Source organism: Poromitra crassiceps (genome assembly GCF_964638095.1).
Source record: "Poromitra crassiceps genome assembly, chromosome: 2".
In the NCBI taxonomy this organism is placed as follows: Eukaryota; Metazoa; Chordata; class Actinopteri; order Beryciformes; family Melamphaidae; genus Poromitra; species Poromitra crassiceps.
In genome coordinates, this window is record NC_139624.1 from 86,944,757 (window position 1) to 86,963,429 (window position 18,673).

The window sequence follows — 18,673 nt, forward strand, 5'->3', positions numbered from 1 at the left end:
ATTACCTGATTATTCTCAGTAATGGGATTATTGTACACCATGCATACAGTACTAATGAGGAGTGGTTTTACCCTCAGGGCCATCTTAAGTTTCATGGTGGAGCTTGGCCCGGAGTTCTTGAGGGAAAAGCACTGAGTCAGCGTCATGTCTTCCTCCACCAACAGGCCACTCAGAGGCACCGTCAAATTACCCAGGGTGCATTTGTGCTTGTCATCTTTCACCTGGCCATGAAAAAAAGAACATGTGCTTTGAGACAAGTCAGCCAATTGTTGCGCTGCCTGCTAAGAAATCAGTGAAGATTTAATGAGTTGTTATGCAGCGTTACCTCCAACTCAAGCTCTTGCCTCCTGGGATTGTGAACGAGGAATGAGAAAGCCTCTTCCCACAGAGGCTCACTGGTCTTAAACCGGACCTTAATGGGACGGGACAGGTATGTTAGTTGTTAATTAAAAGATGCTTTGAGATTCATCTGATTAAAAGATGCTTGTGAGTCATCTTCATGAGATGTTAATTGAAAACATTACTCCACTGAAGAAATTTGGGATTGTAATTGGAAACTTTCAAGTTTTTAATTTGGATGTAGAATCAGATAAATATAGCCTGTTTTAATTTAAGGGTAATGTCATCCATATTAGCTGATTAACATTTTGGCAAAAGTTATTTGTGTGCATTGGCCCATCATTTCAAAAACATAATAATATAATATAATATAATATAATATAATATAATATAATATGTATAGGCAACAGTTATAAGATTTGTGTTGTTGTGGTGTTTAAGGATTGCAGACTTCACTGTCATTGTGTGTTGAGAATGTATCACATAGAAAAACATAACTACTTTGTTGAATCTTCGGTTGTCCAAATACTTATAATTTACAATACAAACACAATGGGAACACTATGAACAACAATAGCTGTAGAAATGCAATTGTTCTTCTCATATGGATAGACATGTAACATCAAATTCAAACTGGCCGTGCTTGAACACTGTCAATGCGTCATTTTAAGAGCGCAAGGCTAAATCATCTAAAAACTTGACAATATACAAATACCTATGGAGCGGAGTCATTTAGCAACAAGTGCTTCCTGTGCCGACTCACCTTACTCTCCAACGTTTTGTGTCCAACAGTGAATTGGACATAAGGACTGGGTTCACTGCTGCCCTTCTTGCCAGACTGTGAGAGGATCAGACAGAGAGGTGTCAAACACTTTTATCATGACACGCGGTGCACTTTTGCTCAAAAAAATGACACCCAAACACAAACAAACACTAGCTTCCCAAGACCAGATTAAACACACAATGGTCAATTAAAGGAGGACAAACAACATGACTGTAGGTTTTGGCCAGCAGGGCTGCAAGCAGAGACACTAGCAAGGAAAGTGCTAAACTTTGTCTCCTAGCATTCTAATTTGAGTACTGTGTTCTGAGCTTTGACAGCTAAGAGCATTATTTAGTATTGGTTACAGATTAATAATAGCCTCCTTAGAAAGCAGCGGACAACTATAACAATGGAGGGATGTCTTAGGTTACTCCTTTAACCTGTCCTTCCTCTTGATGGTGTTTAATTGGCCTCCTATGTCGCATCATTACAGTTAAGCTCTATGTATAGACCCATTTCACAGCAACCGCTTTGAAGTGGTAAAGCAGGAAGTAAAGCAGATGTAACCAATACCATTAATGATGGTTCCATTCCATTTAGGTGTCCAGTGCCAGGGCCCTCATTAATGTTATTTGTTACACCTGCTTTACTTCCTACTTTACCACCTCAAAATGGTTGCTGTGAAAAGGAACACACAGGCTGATTTAAAAAAAGATGTCACACACACAGTAGATTTGAGAGGACACATATAAGGAAATGCATTTAAAATGCATGTTTTTTCACTTCTGGTCTGAGGGGCGGTTATAATAGCACATCAAAAACACACCATTTCTGTGCTGTTAGACTGATGTGCAAATCTTGACTGAAATCTTGATACCTAATAATCTCTTCGAACCCACGATGAACTAATTTCACATTTAACTTTGTAAATATTAGCGCACAATGTTCGATTTTTGTGTGCAAGATCACATGGCAAATCTAAAAGGTGGCAAATTGAAAACTCGAGTGTCGTGATAAGGAAGGAGAAAGAGAGGTATAGCATAGCAAGGACATGATTACCCATCTTCATGCAACCGTTTGATACAGACAGGTCAAGCTGTGCTTGTTTAAGAATCATCACAATCACATGAGGTTGGATGGTGCCCTTGAGAGCGATGGCAGAGTGCGCAGAAGAGACGGGCTGTGATCTGTACATGCAAGCCGCTTTTCCCACATTACCTTCAGGGCCTTAAAGACTGAGAGCTGCTTCAACCCGTCATGGGTGAAATCTGACAGGTTGCTCTTTAAGCCACAGGGAGATGGGGGAGAAAATCACACCCACAGTTAGTAGGACGGGAGTGATTCAGTCTGGTTATGAGGCATGAGAAAAGCCCAGAGAGAACGGGAAAGGCTTGGGGGATGGTGCTGAAATGATCAATGATATGAGTGACTGAGGCGTAAAAAAAAAAGTGCCGATGTCGCTGATGACACTGCAGGGAGCCTCTGGCAAAATGAAATCCTGCAGAGGAATCAAAGTACAGAGGTCTTTCCTTTAAGAAAAGGCTGAGATGACTTTTTAACAGCAGCTTATATGAGACATTGTGTGATTTTTAACAAGCTGTGATTTTAATAAGATACACTCCTATATCTGTGGAACTATACACTAATTGGCTCAGTGCTGACTACAGTGACGCTCAGATCGTTATAACCTTTGACAGCTGGCTCTTTGTACAGTAGAGGTTTAATAACTCAGGCTAAATTCAGATTTTTCTGCTGCTTGCATGATTTTGTTCCCTGTGTCACACCCCCCCCCCCCCCCCCCCCTCAAAGTATATATACTTAATGTTAAGTGTTACTGGGTACTTAGGATACATTTGATTAGATATCACAATAAAACCGTGCAGCTGAGACAACTGACATGCTTTATGGTACAAGTCTACAGGACCCCTGTTACTGTTCAACCCCACGTTATCACACACACCCGCTAATGCTGACACTGCCGGGATGCAAAGTACCAGAGGACTCACAAATAAGGTTCTATACTCTGAGGTATTGCTCTCACAAAAGACTAGGCCAGACGCTCTCCTCTCTCTTAAGTTTCCGCAGCCCAAGCTCCCTGTGAAGACGCTCTTGGGTAAAGAGGGGGGGGGGGGGGGGTAGAGGGGGAAGGTGGGGGGACAAGGTGGAGGTATGAGACCTGAGATGCCTAGGAAAGCTGTCATGTCATCGTCATCGTGTGAAAACCTTGCCATTCTAGTCAAAGGATTTCAGGCTGCTCTATGGATTTTTACTTTTTATTTTTTTCTGTTTTTTTTCCAGATTCCCCCCCATTTTCTCCCCAATTGTACTTGGCCAATTCCACCTGCTGTCCCGGTCGTTGCTCCACCATCTGCTGATCTGGGGAGAGTTGTAGACTAGCACAATAGTACAGGCTTCCTCCGATACATATGCAGTCGCCAGCCGCTTCTTTTTACCTGACAGCAAGGAGTTTCACCGGCAGGATGTAGCACATGGGAGGGTGACGCTATTCCCCCCCAGTTCTCCTCCCCCCCGAACAGGCGCCCCGACGGACCAGAGGAGGCGCTAGTGCAGCAACCAGAACTCATACCCCACTGGCTTCCCACCCGCAGACACGACCAATTGTATCTGTAGGAACGTCTGACCAAGCCGGAAGTACCGCTGCCGGGAATTGAACCCAGGTCTCCATAGTGCTTTTACCTCTACACTACCCAGATGTCTTAGGCTGCTCTATGGATTGAGACAATTATGACATTTGGTGTCGTGAAAGCCTTTCGAAATCCATTGGATAAGCTAAAAAAATGCATGGTGGTCAAAAGGAGGCTGTTTTTCATATTTTGGATATAAGGTTTTCACCCAACAATGGCAATATTCAAGTGAACAGCTTGACCAAAACATCTTGATATGAGACAGAACCGTGATGTGACTTGACAGCATAGCCTGCTACAGTATACAACATATTGACCTGTGTAGCTACTACTCTATGAGTAGGAGGATAAATCAACAAGGCCTGGGTTTCTTTTCTGGACTAAGTTTTGAGAATTTGGAAGGAGAATAAATCCCACAGATCTTTGCTGTTCAGTTCACTGGGAGGTCAGAGTGCAGTGAAAAGTACTCAGTGAACAGGGAAACTATGAAGTTACTGTGCATTGTGCAACACATGGAATATCTTGTGACAGTATGACAAACAGTAGTGCATTATTGCATGTTGGTCAATAATCAGTATTTACACAAGTGCCCTACATTGGCATTTCTGACTAAACTGGTTCAGAGTGTTGCTAAATGAGAGGTGTGTGCTTTGGGCGGAGAATAATAAGCCTATTGCTACAGAACAAAGAGCATTATGACCAGTGTTGGGGGTAACTCATTACAAAAGTAACATATTACATGTAATATATTACTTTTAGCAGTAACTCAGTAATATAACTTATTACTTATAGGATTTCAGTAATATTATACCAGTTACTTTGTCAAGTAACTCAAGTTACAAATTGAGTTACATTTTATTAAATCAAAGCACATATTTAAAAAAGATACAATCATTTCCTAATCAAACTGTGTGTTTTTATGCAAATAACCACTATAGATGACAATAACAAAGGAAAAGAATAACATTTAGAATTTTGCATTGTTTACACTGACTTCAAGGTGGTTAAGCTGCTGCTGTTGTTTTGGTAAAAGTAATGCAAAAGTAGTGCAATAAGTAACGAGTTACTCTACACAGAAAGTAACATTGTAAAGTAACTTATTACTTTCAAATGAAAGTAACTAGTAATATGTAGTTTATTACCTTTTGAAAGTAACTTGCCCAACACTGATTATGACCATTGAGAAATAAAGGAAATAGTGTTTTTATAACTCACTGGGAGGTTCTTTGCTGAGTCCAGGTAAACCACCAGCAGTGCAGACGACAGCCCGTCATTGGCCAAGCTTCTGTCTGCACGCACACTCCGCAGCACCTGATTGGACAGGAGAGACGGGGAGGGCAGTAACCACAGAGAAAGATGACTGACGTCACATATTCAAATATCCACTGACAGTAGCTAATACTGACAATCTAACATTGCTCAGTCAGAGTGGGAATGTTTGTTAGCTCATGCCGTACCTGGTCCATCTTCTCAGGAGTGGAGAGCAGAGACAGCCACTCCAGTTTTAAGTGGAGTTTCCCTGTGGAAGCCTCTTCCAGATCAAACCACTGCAACAATTTGACCAAATGTCAAAATAAGCAGCTTTCACTGACTTGCAGACAGTGTTGGGCAGTAAAGTAAATTAACGCATTACTGTAATTTTATTACTTTCCTCAGTAACGATGAGTAATGTAAGGTATTACTAATTTCCAAAACAAATTATATTACAGTTACTTACTAATCCAAGTAAATTCAAATTAATACATTACTTAAAACAAGTTCAGTTCTAAAAGGAGCTGGCTAAACAGGTTGTATGTCACTTTTTCGGAAGGGGGGCGTAGCAAAAGTAATAGTAATGTAAGGAGTAACTTAACTAATTACATTTGATACCAAGTAATAAGTAAAGTAATGTTATTATTTGTAAAGGAGTAATAAGTAATCAGTAACCTATTACATTTCCTGAGAAACTTTCCCAACACTGCTGTCTTGTGAAGTGTTACATTATTCTTTGTTTTAGGCATTGAATAGATCTGCCACAGGATATCTCCAAAAACCTTTAGGAGCTTTGCTAAATAATAGATATTTTGAAGGGGTAAATAAGAGTGAACAGGACATACTATGTTAAAGTCCATACAAATTCCTAAGATTTCACTCGGACTAAATTTTGAGTTTTACCTCATCAACCTTCTGCTCTTTGTGAAGCTCGGTCATATCGATCATCAGGCTGCAAATAAAGGCAGATAATTACACAAATTTAGATGGCAATCAGCAGGGAGAGAAATCTCAGTGAATCATCTGAACAAAGGGGGCGCTAGATCGATTCTCTGCTCCGTGCTGTCGGTGCTGCAAGGCAGCAAGAGAAAGAGCTGGCGCTGGGTGTCAAGTTACAGCCTCAGGCCACACTCAATCAGCTTTGCCCTTAAGCCTGCGACTCGGGGCGAAGACCTAAGCTTGACTTTTAACTGATGTCCAGTGGCCAAGGATTCATTCATCACACTTTCCCTCTGAGTTTCCCAAGCAGTGTTTAGGATGTCATAGGCATCGCTATAATAATAATAATAACAACAACAACAACAACAATAATAATACAAATACAAGCTTTAGCACTCCTCGTTGCGCGCGACACATGGCTACAGCTGGCCAATTACAAAAAAAAAGCTTATATATTGGCCAAGATGAGATTTGATCACATAGAGCAGGATATGAGATGAGCTCACCTCCCCAGGAAATCATCTTTGTCTGGATCCTGGTCAAACAGCTCAATCTCAAGGTGTTGACCCGAGTGCTCGTACACCAGCGCCTGACCAAGACAAAGGCTTATTGGTCACTGTGCAAACAGGCATTTCCACTCAATAGAAACCTATATTAATGCAGAAGAGGAAAGAAGAGATTCCTGTAAACAAAGAAATGCAGAGTTCATGTGCTGATAATATTGGGATGCAGGTAAAATGATCCATTCATCCGTGGTAATTTTTCTATAAATAACAAATGAGAGTGCAAACAGCACTTTAGGGAGCGTTCGACTGGGGGAGATATTCAAGACTTGTCACCTCGTAAACCTCATTCCATTTTGGGTGGAGGCTCTCCTTGACCGTCTTGCTCTGGAATAGCTGGTTGCCAATCTGCAAGACACCGTAGGGGTCCGACTTGCCCTTGATCAGTCCTCCCAAAAACTTGTCCTTCCCTTCCAGATCCTGGGCCTCCAGAAAGTGGATCCTCAGGACACCCTGAGGAGACGTGCAGGGTGCAGGGTGCAGATTTAAGGGTACAGTTCTGAAATAGCAGCCTCTGACACTTCGAGGCCACGGTGCAGCGGGAGTAGATGCGATGTGACACACAGGGTAGTATGAAGCTGGCAAGAGAAAACGCTGGCTTACGACCAGGGTTGGATAGTAATGGAACACTTGTAATGGCATTAAATATTCTCAACACAATAAAAAAAACATTTTTTAATGTAGCTGTGGCTTTATTATGTTTATTATATATATATATGTATATATGTGTTTATAATGTTGTTTATAATATGTAATATAATGTTCATAATATGTTACTGTAGCTGTGGCTTTATAATATGTGGAACATGAGAAAATCTTTGATTATATGAAATCCTGAAATAAATTTCCTGAGCTTTGTAATTTTTCCACTTTGTAAAGTGTTGTAACGCTATATATACATAAATAAAGACCAGTCCACAATGAAAGGTGTGTTAAAAACATGGCAGTATTAGAAAAAAGCAGTCTACATAAATGTTTATAGCTTAAAATATCATTAAAATTACAAAAATATCACAGGATATATGACCAAAAGAGATGTTGCACGTAGTGGACCACGCTGACATCTTGTTGCCATGGATACTACAGGAGCTAGTCATAAAGCATTGAAATTCATTACACAAACATAACTCTAGTGCTGGAGCCGTGACACAGCATTGTCCCCATTTTCTAGACAGAGAGCTATTTTTTAAATTCATTTTTGTGGCTTTGGCAGTAAAGGCCAGGCTTCACCTGTTTTGCACAATTTGTACTAAGATTCTTCCAAAAATACATAGTGTATTGGCTGATATGAGCAGGAAGATATTGGGTATCGGCTTCAGCCTAAAATAGTAGTATTATTTATTGCTCTACTTAACCGAGTTTAGCCAATTCCTTGGATGTACTTACTGATTACATTGTTGTTGAGGAAAGAGTACATACACACCCTGCTGACTCACTATGTCACATTACAGACGCTTCATAGCCAGGTCGATTCACACATTGTTGTATATTTCATGTACCACTTTTATATGCAGTATAGCAATGATGCGGCTGAAATAAATCTGAAAAAGACTGACTGACGTGATTGTTTTGGAAATATGACTCATATACAGTATCTAGAAGTGTAAGATTAAACTTTTCACAAGGTCTAGTGTTAAAGAAACGAACGAAAATTGCATATATTGCATATATATAAACATATCGAATCGGCACCCAAGTATCGTGACAGTATCGATTTGGGAGATAAGCATATCGTCCCCGCCGGGCCCGCCCTACTGTCAGATGTGTGCTACCTTTCACCTATTAAGCATCACATAAAGCAGCTAGCCCAAATTGAATATATTAAGAAACCACCATGATGAGGCGTACTAATCACCTCATGATTTTCAAATAGCGCTAGTACCTTTGGCATGGGGAAGCGAAGCTGGGCCAGTTCCACATCCCCCACCAGAGGGATGGTGATGCGGTTGGGTAACACCAGGTAACTATAGATAATGTCTTGAATCAGACTGTCAGAGAAGCCACTGTAAGGGAGGAGGGAAGGAAGGAAAGGAAGAAAAATAGAAGGAAACAATAAATTATTTAAAAGGCAGTAAGGATGCCATTGGGTTATAAATATTCTCTTTAATGTCAGCTTAGTGCAGCGAGATTTTACTTTACATGTTAGAAGATAGTAAGAATGTTGGATTCAGTTCATGCATGTTGCTGGTGTTGGCCAACAAACCTCTAAATACCTCCCTGATCCACTGATGATTCAACACTTGGTGACAACAGATGCAGTGACATTGAAGGCAGAGAATTTCATTCCCGGGGTTCCCTGTGCATTCACTGAGCAGTCGTGACACTGCAGGAAAATTGCCCTCAATGCTAGAAAAATGTAAATACGACATTTCATCTCCTCCGGTATTGCTCTAACCTGACTCTGCCCACCCCCCCCCCACCCCCCATCTGTCAGTGTCAGGTTAGTATTGCTCAGCCTGTCTCCCAAAAGACTAATTGTTGCGATTACAGCACTGAGAGGCGTTCTTAAATGGCCTGAGATATTGAAAGTGATCCCAGGTCTCCCAGAACCAAAAGTCACAGTCAACTTTACCACCATAGGAGGCATTGGGAAGCATTTGCATGGCCAGTAGCCATCCTATCATGTCTGGGCCGTGGAATGGGCTTGGAATCAGGGGCATGCCCCCCTCAGCCGTACGGGGGATGGGCGCACAAACATAACAATCAGAGCTCTCTATCAGTTGAGCAACAATGTAGAAACCTACAGTACTTGGTGAGAGTACAGGTATGTGTCTCATTGGGGTTGTAAAGTACACACCTCTCATCCTAGATGTCTTGTTGAATGAGGCCCATGACATGTTCAGAGAGGGCTCAGCAATCATTTCTGCTGTTCCCCCCTCTTCACCCGCACACTGATTATTACGCCTATATTAGACCATTCCTCCTTGCCGTCAGCCTCCACAGCAATGAGCTGATGGGACAATAACCTGCTCACCCATTCCCAAACTGAATTGTAACTAGAACGACCGCACTGCGGATATATGCCTCCGCCAACAAGTCAGCAGTCGACATGCATGTCTGTCCAGACTTTGACGTTTGAGCCAAATGTGAAGAAATTTAATCAAGGTGTTACTGAGATATGGTGTTACCGAGCTTGAAAATGGCGTTTATGAGGTCACGGTGACCTTGACCTTTGACCACCAAAATGTAATCAGTTCATCCTTGAGTCCAAGTGGACATTTGAGGCAAATTAGATGAGATCTCACGTTAACGAGAATGAAACGAGCGGTCGTGAGGTCACAGTAACCTTGAACTTTGACCACCAAAATCTAATCAGTTCATCCTTGAGTCCAAGTGGACGTTTGAGGAAAATCGGATGAAATTCCGTCAAGGCGTTCCTGAGATATCACGTTAACGAGCATGAAACGAGCGGTTGTGAGGTCACATTGACCTTGAACTTTGACCTTTGAACACCAAAATCTAATCAGTTCATCCTTGAGTCAAAGTGGACGTTTGAGGCAAATTAAAAGAAATTGCATCAAGGCGTTGCTCAGATATCTCGTTAACAAACATCGGACGGACGTATGTACGGACGGACGGAAGGACAACCCGAATCCATAATGCCTCTGGCCTGGCTACCGCTGGCGGAGGCATAAAAACAATCACAGACTGAAGGTACTCAATACCTTTAAGGTATCAACTGAAATGACCTAGTACCAAGTAGTATTGAAAGTTCTCCAGTCAAACGATACCTGCATTGTACACAGATCTAAAAAACAAACAAACATTTGTATGGTTTTGCTCACAAGCATTCTTTGATTTAATGCGATGTGTGATTGGCCCAATAATGCAGCAGCTACAGTACAACCCACACAGTCTGTGGGGGTGAAGTCGAGAGCTGTGTGAGTTTGAGGGGGGGGGGGGGGGGGTTTGAATAAAGTACTCTATTGGTATCTGTATCACTTTAAGGATGCTAGTACTTGTACTGGTATATCATTTTTTTAAAAGATACCCAGCTCTACTTGAAACGTCCCACACAGCAGTTTAGAGACTAAACTGTATCAGCAAACAGTAAGTGTAATTCAGTTAGGACCACTTTAGTCAACACACAAGACCACTTTAGATCAATTTAAAGCTTTTATTTGCATGAATTAAATTTGGTGTTATGGCTCTGTTCTGTTATATATATATATATATATATATATATATATATATATATACAGTATACTGTATAGTAACACTGGCATGGATAGTTTATGATTATCCGTCATCCTGTGTAAGAAATTATTCCAATCCACATAAGTAAAGGTAAAGTAAAGGTAAAGTCCCACTGATTGTCACACAATGTGTGAAATTTGTTCTCCGCATTTGACCCATCCCCTGGGGGAGCGGTGAGCGGCAGCATGCGCCGCGCTCGGGAATCATATGGTGATCTAACCCCCCAATTCCAACCTTGGATGGAAATACTAAAGAGACAGACAGACATTTTCTAAATGTCAAATATTACGCAACAATGCAAACCACCTAAATGTCAACAATTGATCTTTGGCCAAAAGCTATGTGACATTTCCAAAAAATCAATTCAATTCAATTCAAGGTGCTTTATTTGCATGAAATACAAAAGTGCATTGCCAAAGCAAGGTCAACAAATTCAAATAATAGTAATCAAACTTAGATATACAATAGATAATGTCAACAAATATAAATAAATAAATAAAATAAGTAAATAAAGTAAGTCAATAAAATAGATGTGACAGGCTGAGTAATATTTGGCTGCAGTAGAGGCGCACTCCTTTTTCTCTCGAAGAATATATTGGTGTTTTTCATTTGATGGGAGGTTTTCAAAATCTGTGCATATTGTTTTGAATTTGGGGAGGAATCAATCAATAATGTTGTGTGTGCTAGAATTTGACGTTTTTATGTAAGTGTGGTTCAGAATGATGCAGTAAAGGTTGTGAACCACTCACCTAATCTCCAGTCAGCAATCAAACTAAACTCACCTCATCTCCAGTCAGCAATCAAACCAAACTCACCTAATCTCCAGTCAGCAATCAAACTAAACTCACCTAGTCTCCAGTCAGCAATCAAACCAAACTCACCAAATCTCCAGTTAGCAATCAAACCAAACTCACCAAATCTCCAGTTAGCAATCAAAGCAAACTCACCAAATCTCCAGTCAGCAATCAAACCAAACTCACATAATCTCCAGTCAGCAATCAAACTAAACTCACCTAATCTCCAGTCAGCTATCAAACCAAACTCATATAATCTCCAGTCAGCAATCAAACCAAACTCACATAATCTCCAGTCAGCAATCAAACCAAACTCATCTAATCTCCAGTCAGCAATCAAACCAAACTCACCTAATCTCCAGTCAGCAATCAAACTAAACTCACCTCATCTCCAGTCAGCAATCAAACCAAACTCACCTAATCTCCATTCAGCAATCAAACTAAACTCACCTAGTCTCCAGTCAGCAATCAAACCAAACTCACCAAATCTCCAGTTAGCAATCAAACCAAACTCACCAAATCTCCAGTTAGCAATCAAACCAAACTCATATAATCTCCAGTCAGCAATCAAAGCAAACTCACCAAATCTCCAGTTAGCAATCAAAGCAAACTCACCAAATCTCCAGTTAGCAATCAAACTAAACTCACCAAATCTCCAGTTAGCAATCAAAGCAAACTCACCAAATCTCCAGTTAGCAATCAAAGCAAACTCACCAAATCTCCAGTTAGCAATCAAAGCAAACTCACCAAATCTCCAGTTAGCAATCAAACTAAACTCACCAAATCTCCAGTTAGCAATCAAAGCAAACTCACCAAATCTCCAGTTAGCAATCAAACCAAACTCACCAAATCTCCAGTTAGCAATCAAACCAAACTCACCAAATCTCCAGTTAGCAATCAAACCAAACTCACCAAATCTCCAGTTAGCAATCAAACCAAACTCACCAAATCTCCAGTTAGCAATCAAAGCAAACTCACATAATCTCCAGTCAGCAATCAAACTAAACTCACCTAATCTCCAGTCAGCAATCAAACCAAACTCACATAATCTCCAGTCAGCAATCAAACCAAACTCACATAATCTCCAGTTAGCAATCAAACTAAACTCACCAAATCTCCAGTCAGCAATCAAACTAAACTCACCAAATCTCCAGTCAGCAATCAAACCAAACTCACATAATCTCCAGTTAGCAATCAAACTAAACTCACATAATCTCCAGTCAGCAATCAAACCAAACTCACCTAATCTCCAGTCAGCAATCAAACCAAACTCACCTAATCTCCAGTCAGCAATCAAACTAAACTCACCTAATCTCCAGTCAGCAATCAAAGAAAACTCTGGGACATGACACAATGCGGGGAAATGAGCAAGGAAACAGTCTTGGAAATGATGAAATATAACAAGACTTAACATTGTACAAATGCCTGCAGTTGACGACTTCATTGTAATGAGTATATATCATAGGTGTACTATTTCCTTTGGCAATTTCCTTCAGCGCTGTCCTGCACAAACAATAGAATTTCTGGAGACTGTCAAGTGTCAAGTCCCGCTCTGACATCAACTCTACACTAAATCAACTCTATATTGCCGTCTGAATTTCTCCGGACTCAGGAGATACATTCAGTTGATCAAACCTGGGCTTAGCTTCCAGAGAAGCGGCGGGCTAACCGCTGTCCTCTGTGAGCTGATTAGAGACAACATGATTGTGTGGTAGGGGATTGATCACAGAGAGACTCTACCTCCAGCTAAGAACCACGGCTCTGAAAGGATTCCTGCCTTTTTCTATGGCTCCCCTGGGCTCTGGCATAAACAAAGCAACACCCCCACTTTCTTGTCTGCGTGCATGCATTCCCCCCCCGCCCTCTCTCTCTCTCTCACACACACACACACACACACACACACACACACACACACACACACACACACACACACACACACACACACACACACACGCACACAAATGAGATAGATGTTTACCATAGGATGTTCATAACTCCTGACACTTACACAGACACACCTAAAGCTGTTTAGAGTGTTTGCTAGAGCTGTGAAACCTCAACAACAATAACATTACAACAACTGCAGTAAGACAGTATTTGTGGCATAACTATGACAGGGTTTAAGATGCTAGGTGGGGTGGGGTGGGGGCTCTTTTTAGAGGATAATGCTGTGTGTCCATGTAGCGTTTTTTGTTTTTCTTCTGAGCGCCAGTGCCCTTTCCTCATTAAAAGCAACGGGAGGTGGCCACAAGGTGCTCCAGAACAGCACTGCAGGGCGGAGCGCTTCCGAAAGTTCCAAAATGTTAAACTTTTCAGAAAAGTGCCAGCGGGTGACGTGAACCACTTTTTTCCAGTCAACCAATCGCATACAAGTAAAGTGCTGGTGGTGGAGAAGGACTTTGTAATCATTTAAATTTAAGTTACTGTAACAACTTAAACTTAAAGGCAGTATGGATACTGCCAGACATGTATTGGAAATATCTGGTAAGCCTTTGCTTGTTCCACAACACTGTATTGTCTGCTAGAAGTGCTAACCAGCTGGTTAGTGAGCTAGCAGCAGGTGACATTAGCATTTATTTCTCTCACAAAAAGCGGTCCAGGCAGCCACCCCCCACCCCCAAAGAAAAAAGAAAATGCAGAAAAACACTATGTGGACAGACATACACCCTAAGTGGATTTTGTGTATTTGATGACCGGTGTTGGGCAGTAACGCGTTACTGTAATTTTCTTTCCCCATAACGACTAGTGTAAGGGATTACTATTTCCAACAGTAATAATTATAGTTACTAATCCAAACTTCAAGTTATTACTTTCTCCACCACTGGCACAGCCCCAAAACAAAGTGTGGAGATAGGTCTGATAGCTCTGGCTCCTGTGTTGCCAGAGCACGATTATTTTTTTGTCCTCGGTAGGCAAATAAATACAAAGGTATGCAGTTTGGCTGATTATTGACTCTTCCTGTAAGGTCAATTAGTGAAGTGGATTCACTTCTAAAAAGAGCTGGCGAAACAGGTTGTACATCACTTTTTCGGAAGGGGTTGTAGCGAAAGTAACGAGTAATGTAACTAATTACTTTTGATACCAAGTAATAAGTAAAGTAATTTTATATTTTTTTTCCAGCGAGTAATTAATAAGTAACCTATTACACGGCCTGAGTAACTTGCCCAACACTGTTGATGACACTGTCCAGCCTTCAAGCAGGCAGCTGATGCTGTCTGTCTGTCGCCTGGATTCAAGGAACACCGTAGCTGCGGCTACTATTTCACTATCCAGGCCTCCAGACACATGCACGCCCACACACACACAGGCACATGTGCACATGCAAACATGCATACACACACGCACACACACACACACACACACACACACACACACACACACACACACAGACACACACACACACAACAAGCTGCCTGGATCCATTTCACGCCTACAGAGAAATGTCAACAGCAGGACGTGTGTGTGTGTGTGTGTGTGTGTGTGTGTGTGTGTGTGTGTGTGTGTGTGTGTGTGTGTCCTGTGTAGAGAAGATGGGCCGCTGAGCTCAGCCTGTGTGAACACGCCCATCTAAATGTCCTGGGTGAGTAAGCGAATGAAAGCTCATGCATGTGTCACTTACTGTGTGGCAAAAAGTGGAATCGTTGCTAAAGAGATTGGCTGCATGGCGCAACTCTTATCTCTTTATCATGAAATATGAACACACACAAGCCGTAAAAGACACCACTCCTGCTAAGTGAGGAACAAGAATTGCACTGGCAAAGACGGCAAATATGATGATTCATTGGTTACCATTGGCACTGGTTCTCAACTTGAACTTGAACTTGAATTGGTGAATAAGGGGGTGGGAAGGCATGACAATGTAAGCAAGTAGTCATTGAACACAGGTTTTTAGTGTCCGCTGTGACTGAAAAGACAATCTGTAAAGAGAACAGCAGGCTTCCTCCCAAGCTGAGCCACACAGCATGCTTTATCATTTAAGCTCTCACTCTTTGTCTTTTCATCATTTATCATAATTTCACATTTAGGAGCTTTGCCAATGTAGAGTGTTTCAGCTTTCACCCACCACCCCCCTGAGTGTGTGCACCCTGGCCACACCCCCTGAGTGTGTGCACCCTGGCCACGCCCCCTGAGTGTCTGCACCCCGGCCACACCTCCTGAGTGTCTGCACCCCGGCCACGCCCCCTGAGTGTCTGCACCCTGGCCATGCCCCCTGAGTGTCTGCACCCTGGCCATGCCCCCTGAGTGTCTGCACCCCGGCCATACCCCCTGAGTGTCTGCACCCTGGCCATGCCCCCTGAGTGTGTGCACCCCGGCCACACCCCCTGAGTGTGTGCACCCTGGCCACGCCCCATGAGTGTCTGCACCCCGGCCACACCCCCTGAGTGTGTGCACCCTGGCCATGCCCCCTGAGTGTCTGCACCCTGGCCATGCCCCCTGAGTGTCTGCACCCTGGCCATGCCCCCTGAGTGTCTGCACCCTGGCCATGCCCCCTGAGTGTCTGCACCCCGGCCACACCCCCTGAGTGTGTGCACCCTGGCCATGCCCCCTGAGTGTCTGCACCCCGGCCACACCCCCTGAGTGTCTGCACCCTGGCCATGCCCCCTGAATGTCTGCACCCCGGCCACACCCTCTAAGTGTCTGTACCCAAGCCAGCACTCATGCCCATTTTACATGCTTCAATTAATCAGGAGTAAATAAATGAAATAGGAGTTGAACATTTACAGCGTCTTCAAATTAACCTTGATGATTTCGGAGCTGCTTTATCTTACAGTGTTACAGTGTTTATCTTACAGTATGTTGTGTTCCAGTTGTAATAATGGGAACCAGGAATTTACCAGGTGACGTCACGGGAACGTCCCCCTGTGACGTCACCTGAACTGGGATTTCCTACTCTGAACTTGGGGGAACCTCACCTCAAAATCCAAGATGGCAGGTCCACGCTTCAACAGTAGTGAAAGCTGTAGTAATACACTTTTTATTAGTACTCCTGCCTTATTTTTGTCTCATTAAATCAGTTGTACACACAGTACTGTCTAACTTCTATCTGTGCTATTGCTACAGTGTTTGTATGCGCAAAATACTGTGTAATGCGTTGGCTGGTTTTCCGACTGTTTTACTGGAACACGGTCAACTCGGGTGTGACGTCATTCAACTGGGAGATTCCTAGTTCCCAGTACAACTGGAATGCAGAATTAGTTCCTTAATTCTTGGTTGCCCTTGTGAGCACCTTCAATGCTGTGAAAGCCTTGCTGTCACTCAAGACTGCCTTCACCGGTAACTAAACCCCCCAGATCCCCCCCCCCTCCCTCTCCCTCTCTCCCTCCCTCCCTCTCTCTCATACACAGAAATCTTTTTTCCTCTGTTGAGCAAGACAAGCCGGTTTGAATGAACTTACTTGAGCCCAGGAATGTCTAATATATTGCTGAGGCCAGTCCAGTTGATGTCCAGCAGCTAAAATAAAAATAAGGAGAGCATAGCAGTTAATGAGGTGAAGCAAAGCAGTTGCATTGAAAAACACACTTATCTCTGCTGGCTTCTCTACTACTGAATGAATACATAAATATTGGTAGAATGGGAGATCAAATTACTTTCAATCGATACACAGTTAACTTGTGGCCCCCCTGTGCTACATTTACCAGTCTGTGTGTTTTCTGCCCAACAAATCCCCTGATCACAGCAAACAAAGTGACTCTAACAAAAGGGTGCGGCAAACCAAAACCAATAGGTCAAAACCTAGTATATGGATGGACCGTGTATGGGTGTGTCACATGCCACGGCCGACCAATGTTGTAACTTCATCACTCAGTCATTTCAGTCAGTCAGTCAGTGACAGAAATGTCACGTTTATAGGGCTGGCCCCGCTGTTGCAGTCCAGACAAAAATCAATTCATACTGTATTCCGAGACCTTAGACATCCATTTTGGAACCAACTCACTACCTCACTACCTGTAAAAATGAAATGCTATTTTAACAAACAAAGCTTTATGTTTGCTCTATGGATTTGATAAAAAAAAATTGACTTTCTGAATGGTCGATATATTTTTGGAGCAAAGGTCTTCAAATATTACAGTTTTCACAATTGTTTAAACACATTAATTGGAACATCAGACACAATGTGCACAACCTGAAACTCATGTACCAACTGCCAAACCAATTCTGCTGAACTCCAAGCACATTTTCTGCTTTAGACTCAGATTCCCATTCCAAACCACACATTTTTCACAACACTACACACACTTCTCTATATGTTGCACACTCTTCCTGAATTCCCTCTCTTGGTGTTCACACAGAACACACTGCCAATCACATTTCTAAACTCCAAAGGCTGTTGTGCAATTAGCAATCAGCAATTTGCTATAGAAGGGTCACAGATGAGCTCGGTTTGTTTGGAGAACAATGAATGGTGGCAGCCTAGTTGTTTTGTTTATTGCCTATTTTCAGTTATCTCTTTCATTTCATCCCGTTTTCATCCTGTTTGCTGTGATTTACAGTAGACTGCACATTTTGGGTACAAATAAAATATTACAGTATTTGTTGTTAAATCTGTAGTTCGAACAACAGCAGAACATCTGTTGACGTGACCTCATTTGGAGACGGAAGTGCCTGTGAATGAACGGGGAGCTCAGCCGTGCAGGTTAGATGGAGGGAAGTTAGACACTGTTCATTTGCACATACTAGCGACATTGTAATGATACAAAGCTGGTTGTAAGTCGACGAAGCCCGTCTTTAAATTGCACAGTTGTAAATAATATACAGTATATAAAATGTTTTTGGCATGTACTCCAGCTCAGTCTTTCCCTTTTTTGTTTTTTGTCTTTACCCATTCATGTTTACCTTACTTATTTAGCGCTCCAGTGGACACTTTGAGTGCACAATTAGAGCCAGACCAGAGATCCTAGCATGGAAATGAGGGAGAAAATACACACACACACCTGGCTTACTGAAATATTTATCACAGCAGCAGCAGCAGCACTCTGGGGTCTCATTAGTTGCCAGGGTATAATAAGGTCAGTTACACTGTACTTTTCCATGCTCATTACTACCAGTTTTGACCAGTTTTTGCTAATTATTCAGGGGTTAAAAACGGACAAACAATAGCATTTAATTCAATAATTCCCTATTAGGGAATAGGGAAACGAAAAGGATAGCTTGGTTTAGTCAGGTAAAGATGGCACCGCCTGA

General features: G+C 42.2%; 1 protein-coding gene across 1 annotated transcript in view; it reads right to left on the reverse strand.

The window, feature by feature from the left end:
* esyt2b (extended synaptotagmin-like protein 2b) overlaps positions 1–18,673 on the reverse strand; it is a gene marked incomplete at its 5' end in the record, with an annotated part of 44,058 nt that overhangs the window by 9,801 nt on the left and 15,584 nt on the right. Inside the window, 11 exons of the mRNA XM_083663349.1 lie at positions 72–221; positions 326–412; positions 1,103–1,177; positions 2,321–2,383; positions 4,963–5,058; positions 5,205–5,294; positions 5,902–5,950; positions 6,444–6,526; positions 6,777–6,953; positions 8,383–8,503; positions 16,887–16,942. Of these exons, the coding sequence (XP_083519475.1) occupies positions 72–221; positions 326–412; positions 1,103–1,177; positions 2,321–2,383; positions 4,963–5,058; positions 5,205–5,294; positions 5,902–5,950; positions 6,444–6,526; positions 6,777–6,953; positions 8,383–8,503; positions 16,887–16,942 (1,047 nt within the window). The remainder of the gene's footprint in view (positions 1–71; positions 222–325; positions 413–1,102; positions 1,178–2,320; positions 2,384–4,962; positions 5,059–5,204; positions 5,295–5,901; positions 5,951–6,443; positions 6,527–6,776; positions 6,954–8,382; positions 8,504–16,886; positions 16,943–18,673) is intronic.